Raw genomic sequence first — 22,729 nt, forward strand, 5'->3', positions numbered from 1 at the left:
CTTTTTTCTATTACATTGTGATTTATTATACTGAATATCTTTGCTTACCTTCCATGGATTTTCAATCTTTTCTGTAACCCCATATCAAGTGTTTTTTCAGGCTTCTCAAGAGTCCCCCAGAATTATTACCCTTTCATGTGGTTTTAACCCTTTTTAATCATGGCCCTGATTGTTTGTGTTTATCAATGCATTTCAATAAACTTTGTCATAATGTTGTACCATATATACTCCTTTCCTCTGGTCTTTTCATGTATTCCATGGAGTAGGTGTTTACCACAGGGCCCCTCACTTGAGGAGGTCTCTGATGGTTATATATAATTATACTGGTTATGAGGGCTTTTGTTTCTCTCACTAAGGTGATGGTGTCTGTGTTCTGGGATAAGGAGAGCATGCTGCTAGTGGACTACCTTCAAAAGGATTCCACCATTAATGCACGGTATTACATTGAACTTTTGGACCAATTGAAGGCAGCTCTGAAGGCCAAAGGAATCTTGTTCCTGGAAGATAACGCCTCCGCTCACACTGCACAAGCAACCACGGCAAAACTGGGAGAGCTGGGCTTCCAGCTGGTTGACTACCCACCTTATTCACCAGATCTAGCTCCCTCCGACTATCATCTGTTTCCAAACCTGAAGAATCACCTCAAAGGTACCAAATTTCACACCATTTCTGATGCCATGGCTACTACGGATGTCTCCTTTGAGGCACAACTGAAAGCCGTCTTTTTGCTAGGCTTACAGAACTTGGAATACCAATGTAAGAAGTGTACTGACATCAGTGGAGAGTATATGGAATAAATGTAAAGTTTCATCATCTTATCTCATTTATTTCTGGGTAAAGCCAAAGACTTATCAGCAGCACCTCGTATATGCATCTCAGAGGGAAGAGACTGTAAAAAATAAATTACATATACAAGTGCCTGTCAAAATGTATGTGGTAGCAAAAACCTAATGGGGTACAGTAACTGAACTGATGCTGAGCCCTGTATAATCCCACCACACACACTGATTGGCAGCTTTCTGTGTACACTGCACATTGACATAAAAATGCTAATTGGTGGTGGGGGTGAGGGTAAACATAAGATGACTAGGAGGCAGGAGGAACCTAGTCCTGTAGAGATAATCTGCCGATAAAACACTAACACAGTAAGTGACACTTCTGTGGAACACACCACCACATTACTGACATTGCACATATTACTGATACTTTTACACAATTGCTTTTCACTCTTACCTTTTAGGCAATTTGGGAAGTCCTATTTTGGTAGAATACTGGACTTTTTGGTGTTTTGGGGCTTCTATGGAGAATAGTCTTTCATGCGGCTTAAAATCTGAAATCACTCGTTCCCATTCATTGTCAAATGATGGTGCATCAGCTGCAACAGAAGAAAGTAGAGTTACAGCCCAACAGCTACACACTGCTCAGTTCTGCTATATAACGTCCTCCATGCAGATGCTGCCTTTGACAGTTTGCTACATAAAGACAGCAGGACTCCATCATGTGTCTATGTGTCGTGGATGGGAGATATCATGGCAGCTTTTCTCCATCCATAAGCTCAGAGACAACTGTAAACTATTAACGATAGAGCCAATAGGAAAAGTTGTTGAAAAATGCAAGCTACAAGTCAGATAATGGCCAGAAATAGAGTATTCCTTAAGCAGCCTAAGGCTATGTGCGCACTAGTGCGTTTTACCCGCAGATTTACCCGCGGATTTGCAGCGGAAATTTCTTGAGAAATGTCTGCAATCTTTGTGCAGACATTTCCCAGCAAATCCTATGTGAAAAAAAATAGCTGTGCGCACACTGCGGATTTTTCTCAAGAAATTTCCTTGAGAAGAATTTCTTGAGAAAATTTCTTGAGAAAATGAGCATGTCAATTCTTTTCCGCAGGTACCCTGCAGATTTCGGCAGTATAGCCTGCAAAATCCGCAGGGAACAACCTTCGGGGAAAATCGCGGCAAATTCGCGGCTAATCCGCGGATTTGGTGCGGATTTTTTCCGGAGGTCCGGAAATCTTCCACTCCCAGAAGTTTCTCAAGAAATTTTCTTGAGAAACTTCACAGTTGTAGTGCGCACATAGCCTAAAGGGTACAGATTCTCTTTGTAAAGTTAGCCAGGTTGGAGAAGGGAGACCCTAGGCCATGCAATGCTTCTCTGGGAATGTAAATATGCAAATAGCCTCTTTAGATAGAAAGAGGACTGCAGCGGTAGTGTCAACTATTGGAAGCAGCAATTCAAAAAGTCAATATCGACCCTTTAAAAAGGGCCTTACCACATGACAAAAAAAACCTCGGTGGGTATGCCGACATCTGAAAGATGTCATTTGTACCTACTCCTAAAAATTAATGTTTTTTCTTTTGGAAAGTGCAGAGTTGGTGGCTTATAGTTTATAATTTTGACCTAGGTGGTGTTCAATGGGTTAATAATGCACGCGGCTTAAAGACCCCCTCCTTCAGATAATCCAGTGAGCCACGCCCCCTGTAATGATCGTACAATTTGTAGTGTATAAATAGTATAGCGCATCACTAGAACTGTATGACAAAATAAAAAATAATAAAAGCAAAACAAAGACAGCACAAAAAACAAACCAAAAACGATCAAAACTGAGTACTCAAGGAAGCAGTAGAAAGAAAACAGGAGCAAAAACATATGCTACAAAGCTATAGAAAGGTCCCTTTGAGAATAAACTTTAACAATGTTCATCGAGTCTACATTGTTAACACTATATTATTTTATGTTCTATAAAAGCCTTGAAATCAGTATTGTCAAGACTAATCTAAATACCAAAAGGTGCAAAATATCTAGAAGGATCTGAAAGAAAACTAGGACTCACATTCATCCATATTTAAAAATTCCTGGTTGAGTTCTTGATCTCCAGTCTTGTTGTTCTTCATTTGCTTGACAATGTGGGCTCGGTCTTTAATGTGATGTCCAACAGCCATTTGTTCCACTCCACTTTCAGAGTCTTTGACAGATTTCTTTGTTTCTTTTATCTGCATGGAAATAGTAGTTTTCATTAGGACTACTATTACAACTCCATTAGGGTAGGTGCACACATTTAGGGGTACTTTGTACACTACGACATCGCAGCTGCGATGTCGGTGGGGTCATGTCGAAAGTGATGCACTTCCTGCGTCGCTCTCGACATCGTAGTGTGTAAAGCCTAGATGATACGATTAAAGAGCTCAAAATCGTCGTAATCGTATCATCGGTATAGCGTCGGCGAATTCCATAATTACGCTGACGCGACGGTCCGATGTTGTTCCTCGCTCCTGCGGCAGCACACATTGCTGTGTGTGAAGTCGCAGGAGCGAGGAACATCTCCTACCTGCGTCCCGGCCAGCAATGCGGAAGGAAGGAGGTGGGTGGGATGTTTACATCCCGCTCATCTCCGTCCCTCTGCTCTCCTATTGGCCACCTGCCGTGTGACGTCGCAGTGATGCCGCACAACCCGCCCCCTTAATAAGGAGGCGGTTCGCCGGCCAGAGCGACGTTGCACGACAGGTGAGTGCATGTGAAGCAGACGTAGCGATAATGTTCGCTACGGCAGCTATCACAATGATATCGCAGCTGCTACGGGGGCGGGGACTATCGCGCTTGGCATCGCAGCATCGGCTTGCGATGTCGTAGTGTGCAAAGTACCCCTTAGAATTTACAGCAGATTTTTTTAAAACCAGAGTGTTGGCAGGAAAAATGCTGTGTAATATACATGCATATTGTGAGTATTTTTAATGCATTTCTACTGTGTTTTTTCCCCATGCATTTGAATTGGTGAAAAACGTTGCAGAAACACTGAAAAAATTGACATTATGCAGAAAACATTTTGAAGGTTCAAACCTGGAAGGAAAAGATAAGCGGCATGTGCGGAGCATGAGATTTCAGAAATCTCATTCACTTTGCTGGTACTATAAAACACTGTGGGGGTTTTTCACGAATTTCCCCCCCCAAAGGCATAGAATAAACACAAAGTGAACAATCCCATAGTGGTGTAAGATTTTTTTTAAAGGTACATCCACCCCTAACACCTACAAGATAAACACCAAAGGTTAGAGAACAATACCCATATCACGTCTATAAATATGATATTGCTAATAATATTGTATAACAATCATAAGATTATAATCAATGTCAGGGTATATTGGACCAATAGGACCATTCGGATTTAAATATAAATCACCAATAGAGAAACCGAACAATGGTCATAAAATATAAAATTTTTATTGATATCCGTTTAAAAACAATTCATGCATATACAAATAATTTGTTTAAAATACACACACAGTAACTGGAAGAACGACGTCACAAAAAATTGTATAAGATAGCATACAAAACAGGGTGTGGGTGAATTGTAAAGAGGTAAGTTTTTATCATTATAGTTAGAATCTAAATATATAAAAAATAACTGCTTATAATTATTGTTATTGTTATAATTATAAGGGTAACAAGCACAAGAAAAGGTGCAGCCAGAGGTCAGGCCACAGAAAGTCCAGCGCCCATTGCCCCAGAATATATCAGAACAATTCACCCAGACCACAGCAAGTGTTTGCAGTTCATAAGGAAAGCAGAACTATAAAAAAGCAAAACATTCAAAGTGTCAGAATCGACACAGGGATACACATGGTAGTGAGATATTTACGCGCGCACGTTTCGTTGCAGTCTTCTTCAGGGGGTCCCCCCTGAACAAGACGGCAACGAAACGTGCGCGCGTCGGGGTGTGGGCGTCACTATCTACTCAGGAAGCAGTTTCCTATTATTTGCTGAGTAAATATCTCACTACCATGTGTATCCCTGTGTCGATTCTGACACTTTGAATGTTTTGCTTTTTTATAGTTCTGCTTTCCTTATGAACTGCAAACACTTGCTGTGGTCTGGGTGAATTGTTCTGATATATTCTGGGGCGATGGGCGCTGGACTTTCTGTGGCCTGACCTCTGGCTGCACCTTTTCTTGTGCTTGTTACCCTTATAATTATAATAATTATAAGCAGTTATTTTTATATATTTACATTCTAACTATAATGATAAAAACTTACCTCTTTACAATTCACCCACACCCTGTTTTGTATGCTATCTTATACAATTTTTTGTGACGTCCTTCTTCCAGTTACGGTGTGTGTATTTTAAATAAATTATTGGTATATGCATGAATTGTTTTTAAACGGATATCAATAAAAACTTTATATTTTATGACCATTGATCGGTTTCTCTTTTTGGTGATCTAACACCTACAAGGTATAGTAGAAATGCAGATCACTAGGTTATGAAGTAAAAAAGAAAAGCACCCATGATGAAGCAGGACCCCTTTGCACGTTAATTACCTGCCTGCTTAACTGCCCACCTGCTCTGCCATAGGAGAATCTCTTCCGGCTCACAGCAGTCACAGATTGTTCTGGCTGGCGATTCTCTGGTTTATTTTAACATCATATCAACAGAGCAACTCCTCCTCTTGCGCTCTGCTCTGTTGATGGTGTGCCACTGCCTATACTGTGCTGATTGATAGCCAGGTCCCAAAACCTAAGGGCTCTTTCAGAGATCCATGATCGGTCCAATCTCAGATCACAATGCATGGACTGACTGCGTGTCTCCTGAACGGAGTGTGATAGCCTCATAAAATATACGAAGCTGTAACGCCCAGGTTGGGAGATGCGCAGCCAGCCTATGCATTGCTATCTGATATAGTGGACTAGACCTGGTCGAACATGCAAAAAAAACGGGACTGGCAGGTCCCTGCTAAATTGAAAAAACCCCCGATCCGCTACGGAATCTGGTACCCATATAAGTCTATGGGGACCAGAATCCAGGTATTTTAAAACGTTGGTGGAAGATATAGGGGGTACGTGCGGTGTACTCACCGAGGCTGTGTCATGGCGGTAAGCCAGTTCCAGGTCACGCATTCCCTTCTGGAGCCACAATTGACCCTCATTGAATATTCGCTGCTTTGCCCGCCCACCAGCGCGTGTAATTGGTTGCAGTTAGACGCATCCCCACCCCAAGTGTCAGCGTGTCAGCTGACCGCAACCAATCACAGGCGCCAGGATGGCTGGTGGGTGGGGAAAGCAGTGCAAGTGTCTGCGGGTCAGTATGGTGGTATAAAAATAAATTAATAAATAAAACAATCGGCGCAGGGTCCCCCATATTCTAATGCCAGTATAGATAAAGCCCACGGCTGCAGCCCTCAGCTGTTGGGCTTTATCTGTGCTGTGTATCAAAATAAGCTCAGAGTCACATGTGCGAGGGACTCGCATAACATCACATCACCTGGCACGGGCTGCCGCTCTCCAAACATGAGCGTGCAGGTACACAGAAGCACATGCGGCCGACCTGCTCCTGTCAGAAGAGTGTGCGGCTGTGCCGAGTGATGTGATACGAGACTCGTGCGAGTCTGACATAACATCACCTGGCAAGGCTTGCCGCTCTCCGAACATGAGCGTGCAGGTACATAGAAACACAACGGCCGACCCACTCCTGTTAGGAAAGTGTGCGGCTGTGCCGGGTGATGTGACGCGAGTCCCTCGCAAGTGTGATCCTGTCCTAAGAGAAACCGCATGAGGCTTTTTTTTTTTATTTATTTAAATAAATAATTTAAAAACAAAACGACATGCGGTTTCCCCCAATTTTGATACTCAGCCAAGATAAAGCCATCTGGTGGCTGGTATTCTCAGCCGCCCTGTATTGCACATACATTAGACATTGTGACAATCCCGGTCCTTTACCGGCTCTTCCTGTTGCTCTGGTGTGGTGGGAATCAGGGTGAAAGCAGGGGTTAATAACAGCGCACAGCTGCTACTAAACCCTAGGTTATGATGGCACAGGCATCTATGAGATTCATGCTTCACTATCCTGTAAATGAAAGTAAATAGGTACAAACACAGAGAAAAAATCCTTTATTTGGAATAAAATACAAAAACACACCCTCTATCACCACTTTATTAACCCCAAACACCCCTCCAGGTCCGGCATAATTCACTCGAGGTCCCACGGTGCTTCCAGCTCTGCTACATCTCACAGCAAGCGGCCACAGAACAAGACCGCTGGCTGTGAATGCATACAATGACTGAGCCGCGATGAGCAATGACTGCAGGCAGACACTGTCACAGGCTGGGGGCGTGTCTAACTGCAACCAATCACAGACGACAGGACAGCCGGCGGGCGGGGAAAGCACAGAAAGCAATGTGTATGCGATGAACATATTGTGCAGTACAGGAAATAAATGCGCGACCCGAAAGTAGTTTGCCGCCATGACACAGTCTCCATAAGTATGAAACACTCGCTTAATTCTTGTTTTCTTTATTTTTCCTTTAATTTCCCCAGTGCTGAATCCAGATCGTACACCCAGAATTCCGGGCACGACATCCGGGCATCTTTGAAACCATGTGGATCCAGACTTTTACAGTCCGGGTACGCTCAGCCCCATAGTGGATGTCTGAAAGACCTCCTAACCCCCAAGAGTCAGCATACAATCGGCATGATGTTGGGGGTGATAATCTGTCAAAAAAGCAGACCGGAAGAGAAAGAACTATTGACATGAGGTGAAAGGAAAGCAAGATAATCGCCGTGTGAGCCACGAGAGATCGTAGCGGAGCAGAACAGGCAGGGAGTTCGTAACTACCTGCTGATAAGTTCTTAGCGTCATGGGAACAAAAAAACAAATCCCAGAAAACCCCTTTAATGATTTTAATTTTATGTTTTATGTTGTTATAGAATACATTTGGAGCCAGACACCTGTCTCATGGTATTGAATGATGGATAAGTATCTGCCTATATTTCTCAGCAATGAGGACACAAATAATCCTGACCAAATCCCCAAATCCATTTTGAAGGAACCTCCTTCATGCTTCACCATTGCCGAGAGACACTCATTGTACCCCTGTTCAACACTTTAGCATGCAAACTCTTCTGTTACAGCCAAATGTTTCAAATTTTAAGTCATTAGTCCAGGATCACAGATTTGATAGATCCTGTATTAATGAAATGCAAAAAATGAAAAATGAGCGCCACGAGCAGAAATACGCATGCTTACACACCTTGGCATGCTATAATTGATGTTATTAATGGTTTTGGAAGGAATTTTCTGCTATTTGGGCATGCAAGTGTCCCAGGAGTCATTTTTCAACACGACAATGCCAGGTATGAATCTTGCTTGTGTTACTGTGGGCAGCCTGCATGGGCTAAATGTGTTACCATGGCTTACAGCATCTCCAGACTTGTCTCCCAACCCACATATGTAGGACATCATTGATTGGTAATTTCAAAGTTAGCAGAGGATCTTGCTGATTTATGTGCCCAAGTGAAATCAGCATGCCAGAACATCCCCATTAATAACCTCACAGGTAGCAGGTCAAAGCATATAAGTGTGTGTGTGTGTACGTGATGCCCAGACTTGATACTGAATAAATTGAGGTGTTTAAAAAAAATTTGTTTCCATTTTGTCAATGTTTGCATATCATTACCATGTCTATCTATCCTGTGATTTTCATAATTCCACAACTTTTCCTTCTTAGTGTTGCAATTTCAATTTTTAGGCGAGTATGTAGTAAAATGGATATATTTATACTAAGAACATATCTAAAGATTATTTTTTTAAAGTGAACAACCCCTTTAATAAACTAAGAAACATAGGTCCAACTGCCCTATGCACTTGCCTTACCCCAGGTTTAGGTACTGCATGAAGTTTTGGGCATGCAAGCTCCAAGTTCTCAGAATACCAGTTCCAGTAGTGCCAGCCTTCAGAGGTGTCAGAGATACACCCTATGCGACTATACACGCAACATACCTTTTAGGCTGGCCTAGTCTATGCTGCAGGATAAATATAGGCTTCCAGAAATTTCTTCATATCATATACAGATATATGTTTTGTGGTGTATTTCATGTCATCTAGTAGGTTTATGATTGTTTTGGGATGGTGATGCTTGGTGGCTGTTATTTTTAGTCAATGATGTGCCACCCTTGGCCTTCCCTAAATATAAACTGTATGGCCTTCAGCACTCTCCTTGACTCACTAGCTAATAATCATGCCTTAATATTTTCTTCACAAAACAGCAACTAATTACTGCACCATGTCGCTGACTGGCAGGAAGCTCCCATGTAATATTCTTAGAGACCTTTGTTGAAGCACATACTTCTTTGACAGATTGCTATTTTCTACTTCCGTCTAGAAGGGGACATGTGCTCGCTTTAGGGTTCAAATTCATATTTCTTAGTGGCATTAGGTACAGCAGCTGCAAAGGAGCCACTGAAAGGCCAGAGTTAAATTAGTCATCCAAGTACCAAAGTAAAATTACTCAATGCTATCCATCAAGAAGAGCAGGAAGCAAATTATACACACATGAGCTAATGTTCAATGTAGCTCCATATCTCACCATTCACTGCAGATTAGAATGTGAGACTACCTTACTTTTATACACAATCATCTTGGCTATCTTATGCATAAATTTGACTTGTAACTATTTAGCATATGATTAGTTATACAAATTCCTGTAATGTCACTGCATGGTACCTGTTTTACTCCTAAAAATCTAAATTTTATTTTTTATTATTTTGTTAGTATTTGGAAAATCCACCTTTGGCTTTCAACACTGCCTGAATCCTTCTGGGCATGCGCTCAATCAGATTCAAGCATGTCTTGAACAGAATCTCATCCCAGGTCTTTTCTACACGTTCCCAATGTTGGTGCATACTGGTCGACTCACTTGGTTATGTATACAGCCTTTTCTTCAACTCTACCCATAAGTTTGATTGGGTTGTGGTCTGGGGACTGTGGGGGCCAACCAGCCCCTTTACTTCATTGTCATTGAACCATTTCCTTGCAAATCTCAACATATGCTTCGGGTCATTGTCCTGCTGGAACACTATCTCGTCCTTTTCATACCCATAGTACGCGAGTATATGAAATAACTTGTCTTGTGGGATACTCACATATGCCGTAGCTCAGCATTGATGCTGGTTAAGTATCTAACACCTTTGGCTATGAAACAACCCCATATCATACTTCATCCACCAAATATGACAGTTCCTTCAATCTGTTAGCCTCTTTTTCTTTGTTTCTTTCAGACCTATTTGCACCCATGAGAGCCTAGTCTATTGACTTTTGTCTCATCACTCCAAATCACCAGTTTCCAGTCTTCTACTGTCTACTTTTCTTACTTTTTTGCAAACTCAATCCGACACTTATGACGATATTGAAGTCGAGGCTTCTTTACCTTTTATCAGGCCAACATACCAGACTTGTGTGTTGAACAATGCTTGCATAGACGTCTGATCTCCCTATCATGAAGCATACGAGCCACCTCCACTGCCATGTTTGTCACTCCAGAATTGATAGACCTTGTGATAAGTTCACTTGTTCACTCATATTTGCCTGGACGTTCACCTCTTGATTTTGAATGGATGGATGGATTTCTTCCAACTGTTATGGCACAAACATAATGCAGTTTGCCAATTTTATTGGCCGAGAAACCACTACCGATGAGCTGGATGATGCTGTTCCTCTTTTCTTGGGAAAGCTTCTTTATAAATGCTTTTCGATTCTAACCAATTACCTTTCGCTTGGGAATCAACCTAATGACACACTGTAACACACTAATAACTATTAGGGAATGTGAGAACAGTTTGTAATTTATAGTATTTAAGAAGAAAAATATTTTTCCACCACCAGAAGCAAAACAATAAAGTGACATGACAAGAATCTGCATTTGCTAAATATTTTATATGCTAAATAGTTTCATATCAAATTTATGTACGAGATAGCCAAGATGATTGTCTATAAAATGAAGGTAGTTTTACACTCAATGCTGTAGTGGATGGTGAGATATGGAGCCTGAAAGTCAAAAGATCAAAACTTTGTCACTCTTTTGCTCATCAGTGTACACCATGGTACATTTTAAGAGTTCAAAGTTAGACTTCTATGTGAGTCAACTTTATTTTATAGCCCTCACATCACTTTATAGCTTTGACGTCAAATAATTATTCTGGTTTATAAAATTCAGAGCTTGTTATAGACATAAAACTAATGTGTCACTTACACCACCAGGAGCTTTACGGGTTTGACTTGTTGCTTGGAAAATCTTAGGAGGTTCGTCACCAGTCTTGGAATATGTCATCACAGAGGAAGACTTAAATGAGTGAACGTCGGGTCTGTCTGCCAATCCTTCCTGCAAAGAACAAGATAAATCGTGTGTAATAAATGATGGTGAAAACAGTAGACAGTACGAGGTATGACGATATAAGGTCTTACTGGCATAATACAGTATCATGAAGTTCAGCAGAGGGCAGTACCACTTGTTACTCTGATGTACAAAGACATGTAAATTACAATTGAAGTTCTGCCCTATAGCTGGTGTTTGGACTCCAAATCAGTGAGACATCAGAGTTCTGGGGGGTTTTTGTACTCTCCATTCTCAGTGTGCCTAATCCAATTTTCATCCATTTTTGGTATGTGTATCCATTTTCACCATAAGAGTGAAACATTTTATTTTTGTAAGCAACATGAACTTAGCACTGCGCACGCGCCTATTTCCTATTTTGTTAGGAACTTAGAAGGGTTCAAAGTTTATCAGCAATTTCTCATTTTTCCAAGAAAATTTACAAAACCATTTTTATTTAGGGACCACATCACACTTGAAGTGACTGAGAGGCCTAGGTGACAGAAAATACCCAAAAGTAACACTATTCTACAATCTGCACTCCTCAAATTGCTCAAAATCAAATTCAAGAAGCTTAACCCTTTAGGTGCTTAACAGGAGCTAAAGCAATGTGGAAGGAAAACATGAACATATTACTTTTTTCCCCACAAAAATCTTACTTTAGCCCCAAATTTTGCCTTTTCACAAGGGTAACAAGAAAAAATGCACCATTTAATTTATGGTGCAATTTCTCCTGAGTATGCTGACACCTCATATGTGGTGGAAATCTACTGTTTGGGCACACAGCAGAGCTCGGAAGGGAAGGAGCACCATTTGAATTCTACAGCGCAAAATTAGCTGGAATAGATAGCGGACGTAATGTCACATTTGGCGAGCCCCTGAGGTGCCTAAACAGTGGAGCTTCCCCACAAGTGACCATATTTTGGAAACTAGACCCCTCAAGGAATTTGTTTAGATGTTTGGTGAGCACCTTGAGCGCCTAGGTGCTTCACAGAATTTTAAAACGCTGAGCCGTGAAAATGAAAAAAATACATTTTTAAATACAAAAATATTGCTTGAACCCCAAATTTGAGTTCACCTATACCCCATATGTGGTCGAAAACTACTTTTGAGGCAAAGTGAAGAAGGGAACAAGCGCCATATTTGAATTCAGATTTAGTTGGAATGGTTTGGGGGTTCTCTCAGCCAGTGTTCACAGGAAGAGCATCATGACAGACCCAGGGGTCATCAGCTGACCTGCAACTGTCATAACACATCGGGGCACTGCGATCACATCACGGGGCCGCCGATGGAACCGGAGAATGACACGCTCCCTTCCTGTGTGTGTAGAATCCCGCTGTCAGAGAATGACAGTGGGATTTAACTAGTTAACAGGCACTGGTGGATCGCTGATCCACTAGAGCCTGTAAGAGGTGTATGTCAGCTGATGTTAGCCAATAGGTACAAGGAAAGGTGTGGGCTCAACGTGTCAGCCCGCATCAAAGGAAGGGGCACACATAGGACATACCGGTATGTCCCATGTCAGTAAGGGGCTAGAAACAACACCCCTCAACATATTAAAAAGTGCGGTCAGTTTATTAACCCTTCAGCTGTTTTTCAGGAATTAATGCAAAGTGGCATGACAGGAAAGAAAAATATTATTTTTTACCACCTAAATGTTGCTAACTTCTGAACAGTTAAGACTGTAAGGGCATAATTTGGCCGTGAATTACCACGGCAACATCAGGATCACACAATCATGATCTCAGGATGCTGATGGGGTTATAGATGAAGCCCCCATACTGTGTTAACCACCTAGATGCCGAAGTCACTGTTGATAGGATCATCTAAGGGGTTAAACTGCCATGGTCAGTGTCAACACCAATCATGACTGATGCAGCACAGATTCAGCTATAGTGTACAGCTGACAGATAACGCATGTTCACCCCTCAGGGGATGCTATTCACTTATCTCTCAGGTAAGTATAAAAGGGAACCTGTCACCAGATTTGGGGTCTATAGGCTGCGGCCACCACCAGTGGGTTCTTATATACAGCATTCTAACATCCTGTATATAAGAGCCCTGGCCGCTGTGTAGAACATAAAAAACACTTTATAATACTCACCTAGGAGGTCGCTCCGGTGCAGACAGGTCAAATAGGTGGCACCATTCTCCGGGATTGGCGCCTCCTCTTTCGGCCATCTTTGTCTTCCTTTTTCTAAAGCCTGGGTGCATGATGCGTCCTACATCATACACACTCGCCGGCAGTGAGGTCCTGTGCACGTGCACGTGCCTGCTGAGAGCAGATTAAAGTATTGTAGTGTGCCTGCGCAGGACCTCAATGCCGGCGAGTGTGGATGACGTAGGACGCGTCATGCATGCCGGCTTCAGAAGAAGGAAGACCAACATGGCCGAAAGGGGAGGCGTCGGCACTGGAGAATGGTGCCACCCATTTGACCATTCTCCACCGGAGAGACCTCCTTGGTGAGTATTATAAAGTGTTTTTTATGTTCTACACAGCAGCCTGGGCTCTTATATATAGCATGTTAGAATGCTGCATATAAGAGCCCACTGGTGGTGGCCGCAGCTTATAGGCCCCAAATCTGGTGATAGGTTCCCTTTAAGTCACAAAGGTGTAAACCATCCTCTAAAAGAAACTTCTCCCAACAATAAAAGAGAAATGTGGTGATGAAGCGTCTAGAATGGTACTTTCCTCAGTTTTTGACAATGGACTACAGGTTTTCAATAGGATTGAGATCTGGGGAACTTCCTGGCCATGAGCCCAAACAATTTAGGATTTGTTCACTGAGCCACCTTTTGCTTTGTAACATGGACAAACACAATTATCAAGAATTTTGATAAAATACGAATACTGATTACACAAGAGTGGGCTGTCATCAGACAGGATTTGGCTCAGAAACTGAGATCCAGAATGTCAGGGCGAACTGCAAAAATCTTGAAAAATAAGGGACGACACTGTAAATATTGAGTTTTTATATAAACTTGATGCCCGTGTCAATATAAAAACTTAAGAATTGCAGATAATTATATTTCAGTAACCCTAGCAACATCTTACTAAAATATCTAAAAACAATGAAGCAGAAAATTTTGTGAAAACCAAAATTTAGCAGTCTCAAAACTTTTGCCCATGACTGTACATTATCAGGATAAATTTCTTTTGCTGACAAAAAGCAGAGCTTAGTAAAAAGGTGAAGATCGTTAGGCACAAACTATGGTAGAAAGCTGCAATACCTTGTGTTATAAGCGGGCTTTACACACAGTGACATCGCTAGTGATGTCGCTGGTGAAAGCACCCGGCCCCGTCGGTTGTACGTCACGGGCAAATCACACATACTTACCTGCCTAGCGACTTCACTGTGGCCGGCGAACCACCTCCTTTCTAAGGGGGCGGTTCGCTCGGCGTCACAGCGGCGTCGCTAAGCGGCCGCCCAATAGAAGCGGAGATGAGTGGGCCGAACATCCCGCTCACCGCCTTCGTTCCTCATTGCGGGCGGCCACAGGTACGGTGATATTCCTTGTTCCTGTGGTGTCATACGTAGCGCTGTGTGCTGCCTCAGGAACGACGAACAACCTGCGTCCTGCAGCAGCAACGATAATCAGGATAGGATCGACTAGACAACGATCAACAATTTGGTAAGTAATTTTGATCGTTAACAGGTCGTTCCTGCATTTCACACGCAACGACGTTGCTAACGAGGCCGGATGTGCGTCACAAATTCCGTGACCCCAACAACATCTCGTTAGTGATGTCGTTGCGTGTAAAGCCCGCTATATACTTTTCTAATACACAACATATTGTTTTTGTTTTGGAACTGGAGAAAACAAAAAAAACATTATAAAGCAAGTGCAGAATACAAAGCGAAAATGAAAAGATTATTATACAGTGTTTACTAATGGAAAAAAATAAAGTATATCAGTGAATGTAACACATGTGACATATAGCTGCCAGCATGAGGATGACTTTTCCTGTCACAGGATAAGGTAGCGGCTGATATTCACAAGCTCGGCTGGAACTGGTGTGCTATGTTTTTGGAAGAGCAAATGTGAGATTGCGAGCCGATAGCACGATTATAGCACTATGATCCCAGGGCTTGAGTGTCTCGTGTGCGAGAGAAGATTAGAATTTTTTTTAACACTGGAGATGCAGCCTTAGAGGGGAGATAATATTACTACATTAAAGTATGAATCACTCATATATAGACTTGGCTGATACACTGTACACATAAGCAAGTCTGTGTAGCCTTCCACCCTGACCAAACATGGTAGACAGTTACAATAGAGTGTATGTGAAGGGAAAGGTTATATATAGCAAGAACGAGGATATATAAAATGGGGCATTAAATCAAGTCTAGGTATAAAGCAGGCATTTTTTTGGAAAGACTAAACAGATCTTAGTCTGGCAAAAGAAAAGTATTCCAAAAGGCTTGAAAAGCTTCTATTAATCGCCATCAGGACTGGTGAATGAAGATTCTGTCAAGGCACAGAGAACATCTTCTTGGCAGCCATTGTGCAGGGGTGGAAACTGTATCATAACCGGATCACATGCACCCTTATGACCTGGATCACCATAATTTTGTAACAGAAAACCCAGACACCAATATGATATGAAAGTTTCTTCCTCTAGAACTGCCTCTGCTTGCTTTATTTTAGGCTGACCTCACAGGACTCCAAGAAAGAAAATCAGCAGATGATGAAGGCTAATTAATATAACTCTATAAAAGTGGTGAGTAATGGTAATGTTTCAAATTGATTATGAAAGGGATGACAAATCGGAATTAAACCGATCTCACGAAAACAACCAATTTTAAAAAAGAAGCTTCTCCTAATGTAGGACGAGCCAGGTCCACCAGGGCAGCTCAGTGTTCTGCAAAAATAGAATACCTACCAATAGTCTGGGGCCCTCATTTTGATAAGAGAGTAGGCGGCACCAGACTAATAATTTCTTAGCTTTATTGAGTAAACTTTAGTAAATACTGATAATGTAACCCTAAAGCCATCCCTCCCATACAGTCCACAAGCCGGAGTTTCAGGATTGGGGGATCCCGGCATGAAGATTAGAATCCCACAAACCCGGATCATCTTTCAGTTGATGAGTGGAATCTCACTGACCCAGAGCTGCTGCATACTTTGCAAAGCTGTTATTGATCGATAATCACTGTAATGTTCCCTTCCTGTCACCCCTTAGTAAACTATGCAGTAGCGATGGGTTAGCGTAAAGAGTAAGGCCGGCGTCACACGGGATGATCTATTGTGCGATCGCTTGAGCGACCGTACCCGCCCCCGTCGTTTGTGCGACACAGGCAATTAGTTGCCCGTGGCGCACAAAGTCGTTAACACCCTGTCACATGCACTTACCTCCCGGACGACGTCGCTGTGGGCGGAGAACATCCTCTTCCTGAAGCCAATAGAAGGGAGGGGCGGAGATGAGCGGGACGTAACATCCCGCCCACCTCCTTCCTTCTGTATTGCCGGCGGGACGCAGGTAAGCTGTTGTTAATCGTTCCCGGGGTGTCACACGGAGCGATGTGTGCTGCCTCGGGAACAATGCACAACCGGAGCATAGAAAGGAGGACCGACATTTTAAAAATGAACGACGTGTCAACAGCAACGATAAGGTGAGTATTTTTGCTCGTTCACAGTCGTTCGTAGCTGTCACACGCTACGATATGTCTAAGGCTATGTGCGCACTAGGCTTTTTTTTCACGCTGCGTTTTTTGTGCGTTTTTGTCCGCAAAAACGCACAAAAAACGCACCCTCGTTTTTACCGCGGGTGCGGTTTTTGTGTGTTTTTACCGCGTTTTTGTGCATTGCATTCAATGAGTGAAAACCGCTGTGAAAAACGCAGAAATAATCGACATGCTGCATTTTTGTGGTCACCACAAAAACGCAGCTACAAAAAAACGTGTGCAGTGTGCAGACAACACTTCTGAAAACCCATAGACATTGCTGGGCAAACAATGTCACAGCGTTTTCTGCACAAAAACGCCGCAAAAAACGCAGCGAAAATGTCTAGTGTGCACAGGGCCTAACGATGCCGGATGTGCGTCACGGAATCAGTGACCCCGACGACATATCGCCCGATATATCGTAGCATGTGACGCCGCCCTAAGATGTTGCTGTTTCACTGTTAGAGGGGCCGCAGAGGTTTGTGGGATCCCACTCTGCATGCCAGGATTCCACGACCCAGAAGTTCAGATTTAACTTTTGTTACAAAGTTTTTCCTTTCGGGGGCATTAGGGTGCGTGCCTACGATCAGTGTTTGCAGCATTTTGGACGCTGCATGCTTCAGCTGCGTCCAAACCGCTGCGGTGTACAGTACAAGCATAGTGGACGGGATTTCTCGAAATCCCATGCCGACTGTGCTTGTTTTTTCCGCAGCAAACACTGACCTGCGGTGTGGTTTTCCAAGCCGCAACATGTCAATTGTTTGCTGCGGATTAGCATGCGTCCTCCATAGGGAGAACACAAATGAAAGACCGCAGCGCACTGAACCCTGATCGTGGGTACAAGCAGCTGCGGTCTCCTGCGGATGTGCGGCCCCGCAGATCAGGACCCGGTGTGTCCAGGACGCAGTGAGTCCTGATCATGGGCACATACCCTTAGGGTTCATTAGGAGCACTTTTGACAATAACTTGTATTTAGTAAAATCACCAGTCAATATTCTGGCCCTTATAATAGAAAGCCATGCGTACTGTGATTTTTTTTCCAGCTAATTGGACCATGTGCACTTGACTACAATTGGTCTGTCGCGTATATGGACAGCACATGGACCGAAAATACGCCCATGTGAATGAGCCTCAAGTGTATATTCCACATGGTCAAGTAGTAATAAATGGAGGTTAGACATGAGGAAGGTTCCCTGCGAGATCGGCTTTTGCTTTTCAAAATGGTAGTATGTGGCAAAAACAATAAAAAATAATGAGGATATGATAGTAAATGTTGGTAATATTTTGTTTTTGATATATTTTGAGCTTTAGTTTACATTTTGTAAATTGGATGTGCGTGCGAATGAGATAATGACTGGCATTGTCCAATATTTTGTAATCTCTGGGAGGCTCCTTGGTGTGTCTTAGCCTACATACTCTGAGTACAGAGACATTCTCATAGCAACAGCCCAAATATTAGCTGCATCCGAGACAATATATATTTAGAACAGTGTACACTGTAATTATCAGGTTACCGCATCCCATCACTAGTGACACTGGAGTAAATTAATTTTCTGACCAGTGAATACCATAAAAATGCACCAGTACTAAAAGATCAGTGAATTCCAGTGTGGCATTAGACTATTTTTGAAAGTAAAAATGTCACTTCAACAGACTAACACACCAAGAAATGAAGGGTTTGAGGATTATTGACCACCCCCTTCCAATACTTTGTAGTCTGTGGAGAATGGCAGACTTTTAAAAGCAGTAGCCGGTGGGGATCTTCCTATAACTAGTCATCCGAGACACACGGTCCCTGACCGGCTTTTCAATGTATGCTTTGAGAAAAATACACAAAGCTCCAACAGTGCAGCTAAGGCTGATGCATGCTGTCAGTAGATCGGGCAGCATCAATCGGAGGACATGTTCCTTAAAAGGTCATTTACAGTACCTAATACTGATGAAGTCAACAAACTGACAAAGCAAAATGACGGAAGGAAAGTCAAGAAATACCAATCACTAATGGAAGCTAGTTTCATTGGAATCATAATTAAATATTATTATAATAATAATCATTTTAATATTATTCGTCAGAAATCGTGATCAGAATTGGAATAAAAACTTACAAACTGTTTGTGCATGTCTATCATCCTGTTCCTCATGTTTGTCATCATACTATCAATGGAATGAAAACCATCCTTGATATCGGGGACCTACAATAGCACATAATTCAAGAAAACATTAGGTTTATCAAGGTAACCATCATAGTTCCATACTATAAGAATACTTTGCATTTTATTGTCAAATATCTTAAAAGTAATAAATGGAATACAGTGCGTAAAACATTGCAGTAAACAATACAGTAAGTAAAACTTTTTTTGCAACCAGTATGATATGTGCAAAACTACATGCAGAAAAATTAGTAAGAAGTACATGCCCTTATCCATGCTCAGGCCTAAACTACAATATATGGTACTTGAGAAGATAAAGGGGGTATTTAATAAATTCATAACTCACAATCAAAAAAAGTCACTTTAAAATATAATTCATATTTTTTGGATTGTGCAATGGATGTCTTTATTCTGGGGGCTGTGGATTTGTCTGTAATACACATGGTAATACATGCTAAAGAAGCAAAAAGAAGACGCAACGGTAGAATAGAAGATCTATACATGTCCATGGAAATAGTCATGGCAGTGACCAGGAACTCAACTCAAAGGTGGGAGAGCAGCGCAAAATCAAAAGATTGTTTATGTTGTAAAGTGCTTTCTCTTTCACTATAATATGGTACTTTAATAACTTTGAGACCCCTCTTTTAATAAGGCTGTTACATAACCACTAGATAATTCCATAATTATAATCATTAACTCAAAAAGAAGTGTCCCTCAAACTGAAAGCTTTGTAATAGAGCAACTGGCAGTGATTTATAGCATAAAGTATTGTGAGTAGATTATCTTTTACATGACAATTACTGCCCATTCATGAGTCTAACAACACTAAAAAATATCATCTAGCCAACATCATACAGTGCTATGCAGAAGTTTGAGCACCACTGGTCAAAATTACTGTTATTGTGAACAGTTAATCAAGTTGAAAATGAAATTATCTCTAAAAGGCATAAAGTTAAAGATGACACATTTCCTTTATATTTTAGGTAAGAACAAAAAAAAATATTTTCATCTTTAACATTTTAAAAACTACAAAAATGTAAATGGGCCAATGCAAAGGTTTGAACACCCTTGGAGATTTGTGTGCTCAGATAACTTTGACTATCATTTCAGACCTTAATTAGCCTGTTAGGTTTGTGGCTTCTTCATTATCATAGTTAGGAAAGGGCAAGTGATGCAAATTTCACAGCTTTATAAAAACCCAGCTTCCTCTAACCTTGTGCAAATAAAACAACAGCCATGGGTGTTTCAAAGCAGCTGCCTAGCACTCTGAAAATCAAAATGGTAAAGGCCCACAAAGCAGAAGAAAGCTAGAAGAAAATAGCAAAGCATTTTCAAGTTGCCCTTTCCTCAGTAAAAGTAATTCAGAAATGGCACTTACAGAAACAGTGGAGGTCAGGATAAGGTCTGGAAAACCAAGCAAAATTTCTGTGAGAGCTGCTCGTAGGATTACTAGAGTGGCAAATCAGAACCTTCACTTCACTGCAAAAGTCCTTCAGAAGATTTAGCCGACTCTGGAGTTGTGGTACATTGTTGTACTGTTCAGAGACACCTACAGAAAATGGCCTTCATGGAAGAGTCAACTGAAGAAAACGTCTCCTGCGTCCTAACCATAAAATTTAGCATCAGAAGTATGCAAAATAACATCTAAACAAGACTGATGTATTTTGGAAACAAGTCGTGTTAACTGATTAGGTTAAAATAGAACTCCTTGGCCACAATGATCAAACCAAATGTTTGGGAAAAAAAGGAGACAGAATGTCATGACAAGAATATCTCACCAACCATTAAGCATGGGGGTGGATTAATCATGCTTTGGGTTGTGTTCTATCCAATGGCACTGGGAACAGTTCACGGGTAGAGGGAAGAATGGATTCAATTAAAGTTTAACAAATTCTTCAAGCAAACATAACACCATCTGTAAAAAAGCTGAAGTTGAAAATAGGATGTCTTCTACAAATGGATAAGGATCCTAAACACAATTCAAAATCCACATTAGCCTATGTCAAAAGGTACAAGCTGAAGGTTTTACAATGGCCCTCACAGTCCCCTGATCTGAACATCATTGAAAATCTGTGGTTAGACCGCAAAAGAGCAGTGCATGCAAGAGGACCCAGGAATCTTACAGCACAAGAAGACTTTTCCAAGGAAGAAAGCATGAAAATCCCTCAAACAAAAATTGAAAGACTCTTGGCTGGCTACAAAAAAACATTTACAAGCTTTGATACTTGCCAAAGGGGGTGCTGCAGGGTACTAACCATGCAGGATACTCAATATTTTGCATTGGCCAACTTTATTTTTTGTTGTGAATTTAAAAATTTTAAAAATATATATATATTTTTTTATTGTCTAAAATGCAGAGGATATGTGTTATCCTTAACTGTATGGCTTTTACAGATAATTTCATCTTCAGCTTGCTTAATTGTTCAGAATATCAGTAAACTTGACCAGGGGTGCTCAAACTTTTGCATGCCGCTGTAAATAATGTATGAATCAGGTCATGTAACACATACAACTTTTTGTTAAAGGTAGTCTGTCAACACAAAATGACTGTTCAAACCAAGCACAGTGGTTTGTTTTTTTAAAATCGATCTACAATGAAGAACCTTGGATTTTAGCCATCGTCTGGATGTGCTGTCCCTCATCTCCTATTCTACTACAGCTGTTTGGCACCAGTGGGACTCTGACACCCATTGACATGAATGTGTTGGCCTTTAATATTTGTCAAACGTGGTGAACCCTATGTGCACCCTTGCATGGACAAACAGATTTCCCTCTATCTAAGTCCTTCTCTGGCTCCTAAAGCCAAAGCTGTCTATCAAGGCAGAGGAGGTTGAGGTATAACAAGTAGCTGAGAAAGTGCACTGAACTGTATGGCAATGCCAAGCCTGCACTGAGCAGCTCTGCTTTGTTTGAACAGTCATTTTGTTCTGACAGATTCCTTTTAACGTGAAATTAAATGTACTACATCACCTGATGCTACAAACTTCAACTTGTAATTTTTAAAGTATTGTAATGTGTTAAACGTGAAGTCAAAGTCTGCTACATTAGTACTATAAGTGCACAGTTAGGATCTGATCACATTCTTTTAGAAGTCAATGGGAAGCCATGTTGCAAACTAAACATCATGGATTTTTTTTTGAAAAACTTTAAAAAACCCAGAAAAAATGCTTTAGAAATATAGGTGAAGATTTTGATAATAATAATAACCTGGGGGACTGATGTAAAAATCCAACCTGTCTCTTCCTTGTCACCCACAAAGTCACTATACGTAGGACTGTCCCACCCTCATAGACATTACATTTTGGTGGGTCTGGGATCTAAAACTCAAGTCTAAAGTAGCTCAGTCTGCACCAAAGTCATAGGTGAAAGCTAATATATAATGAAACAGTGACACTTGTGGGTCATAGGGTAAATGTGGAGGATACCTCAAATAAAGCAAGTCTGACCATCACCACTGCCTGCTAGAATATCAGACATATATAACTACAGTCCTGGAGGGACACCTGACACCAATGAGAAAATAGGTTGTGAGAATTTTCTTTAATTAACATAGCAAGTGAGGCTTCTAGGGTTGCATTCCTGATTTGCATGTTTTGAAATATCTAATTGGTTTGTACAGTACATGGTCATTTATGGGCAACTTCGTGATCAGTTAAGGAACAAATATATTCCCTCCATTTACCATACGGCTGCACATAAAGGGTTTGTCATTTGGCTCCTGCGATGATGAGCTGTTCACACTGGGTCTGCTCTTGACACCCTTTGGTTATCTAC

General features: G+C 41.5%; 1 protein-coding gene across 2 annotated transcripts in view; it reads right to left on the reverse strand.

Moving 5' to 3' along the window:
- MLF1 (myeloid leukemia factor 1) overlaps nucleotides 1–22,729 on the reverse strand; it is a 63,809-nt gene that overhangs the window by 2,106 nt on the left and 38,974 nt on the right. For both annotated transcript variants that reach the window (XM_075340691.1, XM_075340690.1), the window contains 4 exons: nucleotides 18,911–18,997; nucleotides 11,020–11,148; nucleotides 2,834–2,993; nucleotides 1,234–1,375 (listed from right to left, as the gene is read on the reverse strand). In XM_075340691.1, the coding sequence (XP_075196806.1) occupies nucleotides 1,234–1,375; nucleotides 2,834–2,993; nucleotides 11,020–11,148; nucleotides 18,911–18,997 (518 nt within the window). The remainder of the gene's footprint in view (nucleotides 1–1,233; nucleotides 1,376–2,833; nucleotides 2,994–11,019; nucleotides 11,149–18,910; nucleotides 18,998–22,729) is intronic.

This window comes from Anomaloglossus baeobatrachus, chromosome 3 (assembly GCF_048569485.1).
Source record: "Anomaloglossus baeobatrachus isolate aAnoBae1 chromosome 3, aAnoBae1.hap1, whole genome shotgun sequence".
In the NCBI taxonomy this organism is placed as follows: domain Eukaryota; kingdom Metazoa; phylum Chordata; class Amphibia; order Anura; family Aromobatidae; genus Anomaloglossus; species Anomaloglossus baeobatrachus.